This window comes from Wyeomyia smithii, chromosome 1 (assembly GCF_029784165.1).
Source record: "Wyeomyia smithii strain HCP4-BCI-WySm-NY-G18 chromosome 1, ASM2978416v1, whole genome shotgun sequence".
Classification (NCBI taxonomy): domain Eukaryota; kingdom Metazoa; phylum Arthropoda; class Insecta; order Diptera; family Culicidae; genus Wyeomyia; species Wyeomyia smithii.
This window is the reverse complement of record NC_073694.1, coordinates 19,416,983-19,431,790: the sequence shown is the minus strand read 5'-3', so window position 1 is coordinate 19,431,790 and position 14,808 is coordinate 19,416,983. Positions and strand designations below refer to the sequence as shown.

Below are 14,808 nucleotides of genomic sequence, written 5' to 3'. Positions count from 1 at the left end.
GATTTGACGGTTTGACCCGAGCGTCAGTGACAGCTCTCCGGATGGATTGTTATGAATCATAATCCATCCGGAGAAATGTCACTGACGCTCGGGTCAAACCGTCAAATCCATAAAGTCTTGGGGATATAAAGTATTGTAGCAGAAATTTTTCGATCAAAACTTATGATTGAAAAATTTCTGCTGCAGTAGGGCTTCGGAGGATAGCGAGAAACATTTGATCGCGTAGACGTTCATCTTCCGTTTCCGTCTCATCAATCTTTCAGAATCTTGCAGTTGCTCAAACTTGGGTTCGGTTTTGAGGATATTGATACAAGCCTCCATTTTGAACGTTTTCAGTTCAGTGTCTTCGAGGAACATTTTGCTGGCCTCTTAAGGTCTCCTCTAGTCCCACTACAATTAAGGCGGTTAACAAAAAGCCAACATATTTGTCATCCTGGTGGCTGATGGTTGCAAACCAAGTAGTTGAACCTACGGTTATGGTCTTCCAGTATTCCCCCTTTTGCTGGTCGGTTTCCTTGAAGCCAAAAACGACAAACCTGTTCATTTTCTTCTTCAGAAAAGCCACAAAAATGAATTGTGAATTGTCATAAAAAGTTTTTGTTTTGTTTATTTCCCAACACTCGCAGAACGCTTATATAGAAACAGCTAGAAATGAGGTATTTCCTCAATTTCCTCAAAAAATCCGAAGCAAGTACTCTCATTTCTTCAAATATTTATGATTTATTGTCCTCTGATGAGACAGACTGTGACATTCCTCTTGCTGGTCCTTCTTTTTCTAATCCTGGTGGGTCTAGAAAAAGAAAAAATCTTCCTCCTCCGAAACTTCCCAACAAAGGTCCTAAAGTAACACTTAATTAAAAATTTAATATTCCCAAATCCAATCATGATGTTGAAAATTTGAATCAAACTCCTCCTAAAATTTTAAACCTAAATTCAACACAAGAATTCCCACCACTATCACCCAAAAACTGTAATAACTCATTCACACCTTCAGTTAATCAAACAAAATCAGGAATTCTGAAGTTTTCTACTGTAATAAATTGGATCCTTGAATCATTAAACATACCGGACCCTCTTAAAAAAATTATTCTTTCACTACTCCCTGTTTTCAAAACATTTTTAAAGCAGTTTACCTTTCAATGGCCCCTCATTTCAACATTAATATCCTTCGATGACTAACTTATCGTCCGAAACTAATGATTTTATACATGTTTTACAATGGAATTGCAGGAGTATCATACCAAAACTAGATTCGTTTAAAGCTATGATTAATAATTTGAAATGTGATGTGTTTTCTATTTGTGAAACATGGCTCACTTCAGATATCAATCTCAATTTCAATAATCACAATATCATACGATTAGACCGAGATGCTCCTTATGGAGGTGTACTTTTAGGGATAAAAAAATGTTATTCTTTTTATAAAATTAACTTACCTTAAATTCAAGGCATCAAGTCTGTAGCTTGTCAAATTAAAATACATGACAAAGATCTCTGCATTGCTTCTGTATATATCCCTCCTAAAGCACTAATCGGACAACGAATGCTCTCTGACATTTTTGAACTTCTACCCTCACCGCATTTAATATTGGGAGATTTTAACTCACATGGTGTAACTTGGGGTTCATCTTACAACGATAATCGCTCCACCTTGATATATAATCATTGTGACAATTTCAATATGACTGTTTTAAACAATGGAGACATGACACGTGTTCCGAAACCACCGACTCGTCCAAGCGCATTAGATTTATCATTGTGTTCAACGTCATTGCGATTAGATTGCACCTGGAAGGTTGTTTGCGATCCTCATGGTAGTGATCATTTACCAATTTTAATTTCAATTAACAAAGGGCCAAAAATTACTCCATCAGTTGACATTCCGTATGACCTTACATTAAATATTAATTGGGAAATTTATAAAACAAAAATTACAGAAGCTCTAGAGGCAGTACAACACCTTCCGCTACTTGAAAAATATGATTTATTTGCGGGTTTAATTTTGAATTCCGCAATACTAGCCCAAAAGAAACAATATCTTGGCGTTTCAACTAAAAGACGACCTCCTACTCCTTGGTGGGACAAAGAGTGCTCAAAAATTTACATTAAAAAATCTAGGGTGTATAAGGTTTTTCGGAAAAAAGGAAAAATCGAAGACTTTGTACGATATACAAAGCTAGAATCCATGTTCAAAAACTTGATCAAAGCCAAAAAACGTAGTTATTGGCGACGTTTTGTTAATGAGCTTTCTAGAGAAACATCCATGAGTACTCTTTGGAACACTGCTAGGAGAATGAGAAATCGAGTTGTGGCTAATAAAAATGAAGAATATTCAAATCAATGGATATTAAATTTCGCAAAAAAAGTTTGTCCAGACACTGTTTCTGCTCAAGAAATTACTCGTGATGTTTTTTCTGAACAATCAGTAATGGAACTACCATTTTCAATTACCGAACTATCTACTGCCCTTCTTACTTGCAATAATAATGCCCCTGGTCTAGATAAAATTAAATGTCATTTACTGAAAAATTTACCTGACAATGCTAAAAAACTGTTGTTAGATTTATACAACAATTTTTTGAATTAAACATCATTCCACATGACTGGAGACAAGTAAAGGTAATTGCTATCCAAAAACCTGGAAAACCTGCTTCTAATCATGATTCATATCGTTCGATTGCGATGCTTTCCTGTATTCGTAAATTATTTGAAAAAATGATTTTATATCGTTTACACCATTGGGTCGAAAGTAATAATTTATTATCACATACCCAGTTTGGCTTTCGTAGAACTAAAGGAACAAATGACTGTCTTGCATTACTTTCAACAGAAATCCAGCTTGCATTTGCTCAAAAAGAACAAATGGCTTCTGTATTCCTAGACATTAAAGGAGCCTTTGATTCTGTTTCTATAAATGTCCTTTCTGATAAACTTCATCAAAAAGGACTTCCTCCCAAATTCAATAATTTTTCATACAATCTATTATCAGAAAAACATATGCACTTTTCTCAGCGTTTGTTTGTTTGTCAGCGTTTAGATTAAGTTACATGGGTCTTCCACAGGGTTCATGTTTAAGTCCACTACTTTACAATTTTTATGTTAATGATATTGATGCCTGTTTGGCAAATTCATGTACTATTAGACAATTTGCTGATGATAGTGTGATTTCTGCCACAGGTCCCAGGGCATCCGATTTACAAAGACCTTTACAAGATACCTTGAACAACTTAACCAATTGGGCGATACAATTAGGTATAGAATTTTCAGTTGAAAAAACTGAATTCGTGGTTTTTTCTAGAAAACATGAACCAGCTCAGCTCCAACTTATGTTAGTGGGAGAACCCATAGCTCAAGTTTTAGTTCACAAATATCTTGGTGTTTGGTTTGACTCAAAATGCACTTGGAAAAGTCATATTCGATATTTAATTCAAAAATGTCAACAAAGAGTTAACTTTTTGCGCACAATAACTGGTTCATGGTGGGGAGCGCACACAGGGGACCTTATTAAACTTTATCAAACTACAATTCTATCAGTACTGGAATACGGATGTTTTTGTTATTGTTCTGCCGCAAAAACTCATATAATAAAACTGGAACGAATACAGTATCGCTGTTTGCGCATTGCTTTAGGTTCTATGCACTCAACTCATACAATGAGTTTAGAAGTTTTAGCGGGCGTTCTCCCCTCAAAAGAACGTTTCTTAATTATCGCTTCTCGCATTCTTGTGAAAAGTGAAATTTTAAACCCAATGATAATAAATAACTTTGAAAGACTTGTGGAACTTCAATCTCAAACTCGTTTCATGACTGTATATTTCAATTACAAGTCTCAAAATTTTAACCCTGCATCACATTCTTCAAATAATATTTACTCATTAGATACTTTTGATTCTAACTTATTTTTTGATACATCCATGTTGAATGAAATTCGTAGTATCCCAGATCTACTACGTATACAACAGATTCCAAATCTATTTCGTGAAAAATATCAAAATATAAACTGTAATAATTCATTTTATACTGATGGATCTTTTCTTAATGGATCTACCGGTTTCGGTGTTTATAACAATAATTTATCCGTCGCTTTCAAACTCGAAAGCCCTGCTTCTGTTCACGTCGCAGAACTGGCTGCTATTCAATACACATTGAGTATTGTTGAAAATTTACCTATGGACAATTACTTCATCTTCACGGACAGCCTCAGTGCTGTTGAATCTCTCCGATCGATAAAAAGTTTAAAGAGCTCTTCGTATTTTTTAAATAGAATACGCGACCATTTGAGTACTTTATCCGAATTTGCATCACAAGTTACATTAGTATGGATCCCTTCTCACTCTTTAATTGAGGGCAATGAGATGGCAAATTCATTAGCTAAGTTCGGCACGGTACATGGTGACATATATGAAAGACCTATTCAATTTAATGAATTTTTTGGTTCTATACGTCGAGGGTCGCTCATGAACTGGCAAAATTCTTGGGACAATGGGGAACTAGGAAGATGGTGTCATTCCATTATTCCTAAAGTTTCTTTAAGACCTTGGTTCCAGGAATTGGACGTAGGTCGTGATTTCATTTGTGTGATGTCTCAGCTTATGTCCAATCATTACTGGTTCAATGCTCACCTTCGTCGTATAGGACTCACAGAGGATCACCTTTGCACCTGTGGCGAGGGTTACCACGATATTGAACATGTGGTTTGGTCATGTCCGTTATATCGTGAAGCTAGATCGAATTTAGAAAATTCGCTTAAAGCTCGGAATAAGCAACCTAATGTCCCTGTTCGTGATGTCTTAGCAAATTTAGATTTCCCTTATATGCGTCTTCTATATTCCTTTCTTAAATTCATTGATGTTCCTATTTAGTACATTTTTGTTTTCTTTTCAGATTTTATGTGCTCAACGGGCTCAACTAGAATGTGAATGCTCCTGAATTCATTATTTTGGACTCTTAAAGCTGCAAGAATCATATTTTTGAAGATTTTCTAGTTTTAAGTGCTGTGATTTGTTATTTATTTGTAATTGAATTGTTATATATGACAAGATGAGAGGGTTTTTATGCCTGTTTGAGCAGAAATATTTATTGATTCTACTCAAGCAGGCTTTTCCCTACTCCAACAGAAATTCCGGCCCCGTTATGCTCTCTGCGATTGGGAATAAAAAAAATGTGAATGGCTCAAATATTTAACGGTTTAATAATTTCCTGAATACGGCTTTGTTTACTTAACAACCGCCATAACGACACTACCTCAATTTGATTTTGCTGTGTTCCCGTCTACTCGTATGTCAAAAATGCCAATGTTGCAGTAAAAACTGAATTCTTTCCGTATTTTTTTTTATTCTAAATTCAAGTATGGTATCGGCTCTGTTATCGTCAGATTTGCCCAATTATCGTCCGGGGGGTAATGAATTCATAGATAACTAAACTTGTGCTGGAAGATGCTCGGCATTATAAAGAACTATCATGCAATAAATTAACGCTCTAGGACATCATTCACCCCCCGGACGATAATAGGTAAAACTCGACGATAATAGAGCCGATACCCTATTTGAATCTCAAAATCATCCACTTTTTGATCCAGTCTTATTCACACTTCCAGTTTAAAAAATTGCGAAAAAAATGAAAATTGGCTTTCTCTTCCACTAGCCTTTTCTAGTAGTTTTTCATCATTTTTATGGCATATAAACCTGTCACAAAATAAAACACTAGTTCTAAGGTCTTCACGCGGTTTTTACGCAATCTTTTCAAAAAAGTCATTTATATGCGGCATGTTTTAATGTTTTTTTTTTCATTTTTAAATTGTCTATTTAGAGTGTCCGATGAGTTTACTTAATCAAATTACTAAATATTCAGAAACGAAAGAAAAATGTAAAATGATCCGACTGTGGAGTCATTTTCTTGCTTGAGAAGATTAATATGTTGACGTGCTGTCCCAAAAATTTAGTTTTGGAACAAAATCCTGTGTTTATATTTTTCGTTAATTTCGAACACATAAGAAATTTACTTTGAAGTGAAATGGGGGAAATAATAAAATTAAATTAGCCCTAAGTATCATCTTAAAATAATCTTTTACTCAGCTTTAATACATTGATGTTCCCGGATACTGATCTTGAAAACTGAATACCTTGCGCATCCGGTTACAACAGGTATCGCACCTCATCCCAGGACAGGAACAACTAACTACAAAACCTCTTGTCGTTGTTGGTTTTTTTTATCTATCAACAATAGTCAATCGCGGGAGACGACAAATTATTTTAAACACAGTCTCCAGTCTCATCATGCTGTCGGTAATTCATGTGTTGATTTAGCAGATTCTACTAAAACAACAACAGCCACACTAAAACGATCGAGCGCCGCGACGTGCAATTCCCGATCGGTGCTGATAACTAGCAGCAGCAGAGCAGCAACAGGTGGAGAAGACGGACGGCTATCAGTCAATGTGCAGTGAATATCAACTAGCCGCGATCGAAAATGCTCTGGGCCGCTTCTTCTTGTTGTGTGTAATGCAATTCAGCCTAAGTAAGACGGACAAGACAGGTAGAGGGTACTAAGAGGCACTGCGAGCTAGCGCCCGCGCGTTGGTGGCACTGAAAAACATGTAATAGTCACATGGACGCTATCAAACGCGAGTCAGTCTTAGCTCAGCTAACGATCGGATAACGTTCTTTTCTACGCGCTTTCCTAGATGTAGACGCGGTTTGTTCGGAGAAGTGTCGGGAAAATCAGTTTACTGTTGTTGGAAAGGATTTTCCACCCACCGAATTCGATTTGGGGAAAATTGTTCTAATAGTAAATTATTACTTCTACGAGAATGAAAAAAATAGTGACGATGTGAGTGTCTATAATCGTGTCAAAGTGAAAGAATAGAAAACGATCCTGTCGGTCGGCCTGATGTTAAACGAAACAATCTAACAACACGATGTGTGCAAATACAATTATCACCCTGTTGGGGTTGATTGCGGCTGCCAATTCGGCCGGAGCTGGCGGCACTCCGCAGTGTAACAAGCTACCAAATCAGTGTTCTCCGGTGAAAACTCAACGAGGGGATGAAGCTGCCAGTGGAGTGACCACCGGAAGCTTATTGTTGGCGGCTCGAAATAAAACTGCGCCACCATCAGCTGGTGGAAATTTAAGTGAAATAGATGAGTTCCTAATAAACAGCGTACGGCATAAACTCGGGATAGAGTTTCCTGCCGAAACGAACCAACGAACGGCTGAGGATGAGCTGGAGATTAGCCCCGAAGAAGCAGGTGCAATTCCTTACTTATTTTTTTAAATTAGTAAAAATAGTAAACAGATTCACAGTAAATTTGTCAAAAAAGTCATTTCATCTGAAAAAATCCACAAGGGCACATTCTAAAATTTTACATTACTCAGTAAATCACATAAAATCAATATTCCTCTCGGTTTCATACTTCATACAAAAACACACATTTTGTATCGCATCTTCTACACGTTGACTTGAAAGCGCAACAGCTAGTGAAAAGTTGATGTTTTTGTGTGTTTTTGCCTGACGTTCGTCAGTTGCGATCAATTTTTAACTTTGTTCAAAGTAAAAATGCACTGATGTTGATCCACATCAACTGGTAAGCTGGTGAAATATCTGTGCTCTTTACAATCTGTTTTAACGACTAACTTTGCCAGTAAAAATTTATGCTCCTTTGCGCACTGAAATTTTCACTTCGTTTGAAGCTGTATACCAAAAATATTTGAAAGCATTGCGTCTTTTAGAGTACAAAATATTGAAATCACAGAAAGTTGAATTTGTCATTAGTATTATCTCTAGGTATTACATATTCACGTTCCATAATATTTTGAGGTTTGACATAGTTTTGTAAGTGCAATAGCACCAATTTTTAAGTTTTTTTTTTTGGGAAACTTACCTCGATAAGTCAGCGAGTGCTCCTGTCGTTGGTTACAGTTAACAACATTTTTGCCTCGCCATTAGAAATTATGAACAATAGGAACAATAAACCAAAGAAAAGATGAGCAAAGCTCAAACAACTGAACAAAAACTAACTCTCGTTTAAGATCATGACATACTTTTCACCCCTTTGATAAACTTACAACAAACGAACTCAGCTGACAACTGATGGACTGCGTCTTTGTTTATTGATTTTGTTCTGGGCTAACGGAAATTGAACCACGAAATTACGTAAGATATCGAGCGGTAATAACTGCTCTACCAATGAATGGAATGCATCCGCAAAGTAGTCATTGGATAAACAAAACAGTACAGCAATTTCGTCCACTTGATTGGCTATTATCAATTGGCAGGCAATTAAAATTGATGACATTATTAAAATCGACAAAGCGATTCGGATGCCATCAACAGGAATGTCACACCTATGTTTTCGAAATTTTTAGTCTGAGGTTGGACCAAATTTGCATCCAAAATTTTCAAGCAAAAAATGTAGATCATTATATCATTATAGAATAAGAGCAATTCTCGCTGAAACCGTCCCACTGGTGTCATGAGGTCTTTCAAAAAGGATATTTTTGTGTCTAAATGATTGAAAGTAGTGAAAAAATGAGAAAACCATTTTGGTTAGTTTATATTGATGGACCCCTCGGGCACAAATCGGTTAAACGGTTTTTACAAAAATTGATTTTTGAGCAATTCTTGATCTTTTTATTGATTTATCTATCTTGAATTTGTCATTGAATCCCCCGCAACCAACACATCGTTTTCAGGAGGAATGATAGAGCTTACATTTGAAGCAGAAAAAATTGGCCGCCATCTTGGATCTCGCCGCCATCTTGAATTTCATCAGAAAAACGTGTTTTTGAGCAAGTTCGCAACCACCGATTTCAAATTTGACATCACCATTGGAAAGCTGAGAAAAAATTCTTTAAGATACATTCAAAACATTAGGTGAGCATTGAGGTTAGCTTGTCATTCTGGTCACTTTTCCAAATCAAACTTCAAATAGTTCAACGCATGACGCGCGGCCAATATCAAATCAACGCAATATGCTGGGCCTGTAGTGTGTGTCTGTGTGTAGTGTATATTAGGGGACATACATGTTCCACGTGGACAGATTTTCAAGGATTTTGTTAGCCCCCCACCCTTCCCCTCCCCTACAACTGCGCATATAAATTCTCAAAATTTTGTATGGACCGTGGACATCACACCCCTCCCCCTCCTTAAAGTTTTCCACGTGGAATGTGGACGGCTCTGTGACTTTGGGTCTGTTCACAAATTACGTAAAGCAAAAAATCGTATCTTTAACCCCTTTTCTCTGCATTTATTGCATTCACAAATAAACAATTTTTTTTGTCACTCCCTCGCTCCTCCTTGAGTGTAACGTAATTTGTGATCAAGCTTCTCTACGTTTTTTCTGCTAGAACAAAGTTTGGTTCCCTGTACGGAGGAAAGTTTTCGCGTGTTTAGTATTTAAACAAATTAATGTTAGATGTTGTCTTTACTACTGTTATATACTGTTGTTGTCATGCATTAATCTGCTATCAACACACTTAGGCATGGTATACCAAGGTATAGTATGAATCAAGTATATCCCGAGTAATCTGGAGAAGATTTGCGTATGCCAGTGTGAATAAAGTAAAAGTAGAATCATCCCTTTTGTGATCCCTAGCTCATTCTTATAGACGAAAGGGTACGTTTGCTACCTAACGAATTTCAGCCAATTGATTAAAGGCTATTCGAAAAATACGGTGCGTGGGTGCACTTACTACCTGTGAACTACAAGTACTGACTGTCCACATCATACGCACGCCACAGGCTCAGCACATTGCGTTGATTTGATACTGGCCGTGCGTCATGCGTTGAACTGTTTGAAGCTCGATTTTGAAAAGTGACCAGAATGACGAGCTAACCTCGATGCTCACCTGATGTTTCGAATATATCTTAAAGCATTTTTTCTCAGCTTTCCAATGGTGATGTCAAATTTAAAATCGGTGGTTGCGAACTTGCTCAAAAACACGTTTTTCTGATGAAATTCAAGATGGCGGCGAGATCCAAGATGGCGGCCAATTTTCTTTCTACTTCAAATGAAAGCTCTATCATTCCTCTTGAAAACGATGTGTTGGTTGCAGGGGGTTCAATGACAAATTCATGAGAAATAAATCAATAAATAGATCAAGAATTGCTCAAAAATCAATTTTTGTAAAAACCGTTTAACCAATTTGTGCTCGAGGGGTCCATCAATATGAACTAACCAAATTGGTTTTCTCATTTTTTCACTATTTTCAATCATTCAAACACAAAAATATAGTTTTTTAAAGACCTCATGTCACCAGTGGGACGGTTTCAGCGAGAACTGCTCATAAGGTATATGTATTAAGTTTATGCGAAAATAACAGCAGAATTGTTCTCTCAATTGGGTCCTAAAACTATACTAAATTTTCTATGTCATTTGAAAGAGAGAGTTTTTCTAAACAAAGCGTGATTTTTGAAAACTGTTTGTCGTTGTCCTTCGAATTTGGGATGGAGAATAAAATAACTCGAAAAGCGTTAAATGACAGTTCGCACATGTACGGTATATGAGCGAACTGTCATTTATGATCTTTCGAGCAGTTTTTTGATTCTCATTCAAAAATTGAAAGACAGCGATAACCGTTTTTTTTTCTCATAAAATCCCTCTGTTTCAGTTGATGCATAAAAATCTAAAATTCGTGTCAAACTTTAAGACCCAATTGCAGAGTGCCTGCAATCTGAAAATCCTGTAATTGAAAAAATAATGTAATGAGGAGTCAGGCTTGCTACCCAAGTTTTCTTTATTTTTTCATCTACTTTATACACTGATTCATCTGTGTTCTTCAAAAGTGTTTCCTATTCTTCTACCCTCTGTAAAGCTCGTTGCTTATTTGACTCACACAAGGAAACCTTGAGTCGAGCCAAAAATCGACTGTGGCATATGAAATTAACTAAAATAAAAAAAAAACAACAATCATTTAGACTTCTGGCTTCATCCAGTACTAGTCACTCTCAAAATTTAATATAATTCGTTGGTGTACAGGCAACTTTTCAAATTTTTGATTACAAAAATTTTAAAACAACTGATTTTACAAAAAGACAATCATTTCTAATCTCCTTAAATTTAAGCTTTTTAGATAATCAATTCAGTTGCTTGAAACTCTTCTGAGCATTTAAGAATGGGCACTATGGAAAAAATTATTCCTTAACAAAATCTTGTCATACAATGTTAAGCGTATTTGCCTCTAAACGACAATGCGTCTCCATGATACTACGATATCAAAAATCCTATGGTGAAACTCCGTGCTCGAATTTCGCTAGATAATTTCCTCAAAAATTATTGAAATTACGTATGTAAAAATTTTATCGATTGTTTGCACCGCTGACGCACGCTATTTATTAGCTGGAAGCTAAGATTCTTGCGCTCAAATTCATGAAAAGAAACCTAACCCCAAAATTGTTATTCCATTAAATAAATTTTCTCAAATTTGCTTTTTTTATTATTTTACTCTTTGGTTTGGTTTGCCGAAAAATTATCGAATAAATGCAAATTTTATGCATAGATTTGACAAACCATATTTCATGGAATATTAGGTGCGGAATCATTCTGCGAGAAGTGATACTTTTCTCATTCCGTGCAAAAAAACCGGGGACTAGAGCGCACCGAGAGTTGGAAAAAATTGCGAAAATGCTGGTAACACACCCCGAATGCTGTAGAGAGAGGCAGGGTGAGTGAGAAAGCAACCTAAATTAATGACTCTCATGTAACAAAACGGGATTCGAATAACTGTGGTTTGGCGCGCTTATTTCACTCACTCTAAATACGGGTTGAAGAGAGCGATTCACTTACGCACGTGCTATTTAAATCAACGGTTGCGTAGTTAGGTCAATGGTCAACAACATTCGAATTGTTGTTTATCGCTAGAGACAGAGGTGATTCGCGGTAAAAAAATTGAAAATTCGCGAGTGGCGAAAAAAAAAATATTCAAAATTCGCGGTTATTTCGCGGCAACCTTTTTCTCGAAAAAATACTAAATAAAGTGATTTTTTGGTGAGAACAAGAAACAATTCGCTTGTTAAAATTAATATACTGTTGTTTAACCCTCTAGTGCCCAAATTAATTTCTAGATGGGCTTCGGTAGAATCACTATGAATCATTACAAACACTTTTTAAGTATTTATTGAAGCTTTTCGGAGGTTTGACTGAATCCCGCCAAATGGCGGCATTGGGCACTAGAGGGTTAACCGTACGATTAATAATTTCTTTGTCTTACTGACTGAAGAACATAGGTAAATATTTTGGTGTCGGCAGGCTCGAATTATTTAAGTTATATTCGTGAGCCGTATCTACCGACTTTCCGGGAAATGCTAAATATTTATTTTCCAACCGTAATAGTCCAAGAAAATGTCTGCGTTCCAAATACCTGCCAAAGTTATAAAACTAATCTCACTGTCGGTATTTGATAAAATAATATTTGCTTGTACTTAGTTCAGCTTGCAACTTCGATGTTATGGCTACTCACTCTGAAATTCTATCATGCAGGTTATCAATCGCCAAAATTCGTTTTATTGGTTGCGTAGTAAAAGGCCTCCCGTTGCCATAGAGATGCCCATTAATCTTCAGCTTTGTCCGTGTTGCTGGTTTTCATGAATTTCGCAGGTTTCAATTCGAAGTTTTGGATGATTGGCAAAGAACGTTGCTATTTTTCATTACTTTCGTGGCATTTTTCGGGGGTTCTGTAAATTTCGCGGCCCATGCTGAATTTCGCTGAATTCGCGGTTTCCGCAAAATCGCGATTTACCACTGTCCCTATTTAACGCAGTAGAGTGCCAATGGAGAAAGACTTTTCGAATTACGTTTAGCAGTAACCTTCAACAGTTTCATTTTCTTGAAAGAAGTCTCCATGTGAATTCTAATGCAGCAGCTTTTTCCCCAGAACCAGGTTTAGTCACAAAATTTTATTTCCATTTTGGCCTTTTCTGGCCTTCAGAAGGCGTTTTCGGCGATTCTGAGCTCAATTTAAGATCATTTTCTTTTTTGGCCTTTATAAGGCGTTTTTGGTGATTCTGAGCTCAATTTGGAATCATTTTCATTTTTGGTCTTTTCTGGCCTTTAGAAGGCATTTTCGGCGATTCTGAGCCCAATTTGGGATCATTTTCTATTTTGGCGTTTCCTGGCCTTTAGGAGGCGTTTTTGGCGATTCTGAGCTCAATTTGGGATCATTTTCTATTTTGGCGTTTTCTGGCCTTTAGAAGGCGTTTTTAGCGATTCTGAGCTCAATTTGGGATCATTTTCTATTTTGGCGTTTTCTGGCCTTTAGAAGGCGTTTTTGGTGATTCTGAGCTCAATTTGGGATCATTTTCTATTCTGGCGTTTTCTGGCCTTTAGAAGGTGTTTTCGGCGATTCTGAGCTCAATTTGGGATCATTTTCTTTTTTGGCTTTTTCTTGCCTTTAGAGGGCATTTTCGGCGATTCTGAACTCAATTTGGGATCATTTTCTTTTTCGGCCTTTTCTGGCCTTCAGGAGGCGTTTTTGGTGATTCTGACCACAATTTGGGATCATTTTCTATTTTGGCCTTTTCTGGCCTTTAGAAGGCGTTTTTGGTGATTCTGAGCTCAATTTGGGATCATTTTCTTTTCTGGCGTTTTCTGGCCTTTAGAAGGCGTTTTCAGCGATTCTGAGCTCAATTTGGAATCATTTTCTATTTTGGCGTTTTAGCGATTCTGAGCTCAATTTGGGATCATTTTCTATTTTGACCTTTTCTGGCCCTTAAAAAAACGTTTTTGGTGATTCTGAGCTCAATTTGGGATCATTTTCTTTTTTTGGCCTTTTCTGGCCTTCAGGAGGCGTTTTTGGTGATTCTGACCTCAATTTGGGATCATTTTCTATTTTGGCCTTTTCTGGCCTTTAGAAGGTGTTTTCGGCGATTCTGAGCTTAATTTGGGATCATTTTCTTTTTTGGCGTTTTCTGGCCTTTAGAAGGCGTTTTCAGCGATTCTGAGCTCAATTTGGGATCATTTTCTATTTTGGCGTTTTAGCGATTCTGAGCTCAATTTGGGATCATTTTCTATTTTGACCTTTTCTGGCCTTTAAAAGACGTTTTTGGTGATTCTGAGCTCAATTTGGGATCATTTTCTTTTTTTGGCGTTTTCTGGCCTTTAGAAGGCGTTTTCGGCGATTCTGAGCTCAATTTCGGATCATTTCTTTTTGGCCTTTTCTGGCCTTCAGAAGGCGTTTTTGGTGATTCTGACCTCAATTTGGAATCATTTTCTAATTTGGCCTTTTCTGGCCTTTAAAACACTTTTTGGTGATTCTGAGCTCAATTTGGGATCATTTTCTTTTTTGGCGTTTCCTGGCCTTCAGAAGGCGTTTTCAGCAATTCTGAGCTCAATTTGGGATCATTTTCTATTATGGCCTTTTCTGGCCTTCAGGAGGCGTTTTTGGTGATTCTGACCTCAATTTGGGATCATTTTCTATTTTGGCCTTTTCTGGCCTTTAGAAGGTGTTTTCGGCGATTCTGAGCTTAATTTGGGATCATTTTCTTTTTTGGCGTTTTCTGGCCTTTAGAAGGCGTTTTCAGCGATTCTGAGCTCAATTTGGGATCATTTTCTATTTTGGCGTTTTAGCGATTCTGAGCTCAATTTGGGATCATTTTCTATTTTGACCTTTTCTGGCCTTTAAAAGACGTTTTTGGTGATTCTGAGCTCAATTTGGGATCATTTTCTTTTTTTGGCGTTTTCTGGCCTTCAGAAGGCGTTTTCGGCGATTCTGAGCTCAATTTCGGATCATTTCTTTTTGGCCTTTTCTGGCCTTCAGAAGGCGTTTTTGGTGATTCTGACCTCAATTTGGAATCATTTTCTAATTTGGCCTTTT

General features: G+C 36.9%; 1 protein-coding gene across 1 annotated transcript in view; it reads left to right on the top strand.

Annotated features, from left to right (window-relative positions):
- The first annotated feature begins 6,520 nt into the window (after positions 1-6,520).
- Positions 6,521-14,808, top strand: part of LOC129716552 (nose resistant to fluoxetine protein 6) — a 30,355-nt gene continuing 22,067 nt past the window's right edge. The window contains exon 1 of the mRNA XM_055666383.1: positions 6,521-7,247. Within this exon, the coding sequence (XP_055522358.1) occupies positions 6,917-7,247 (331 nt within the window). The 5' untranslated portion in view covers positions 6,521-6,916. The remainder of the gene's footprint in view (positions 7,248-14,808) is intronic.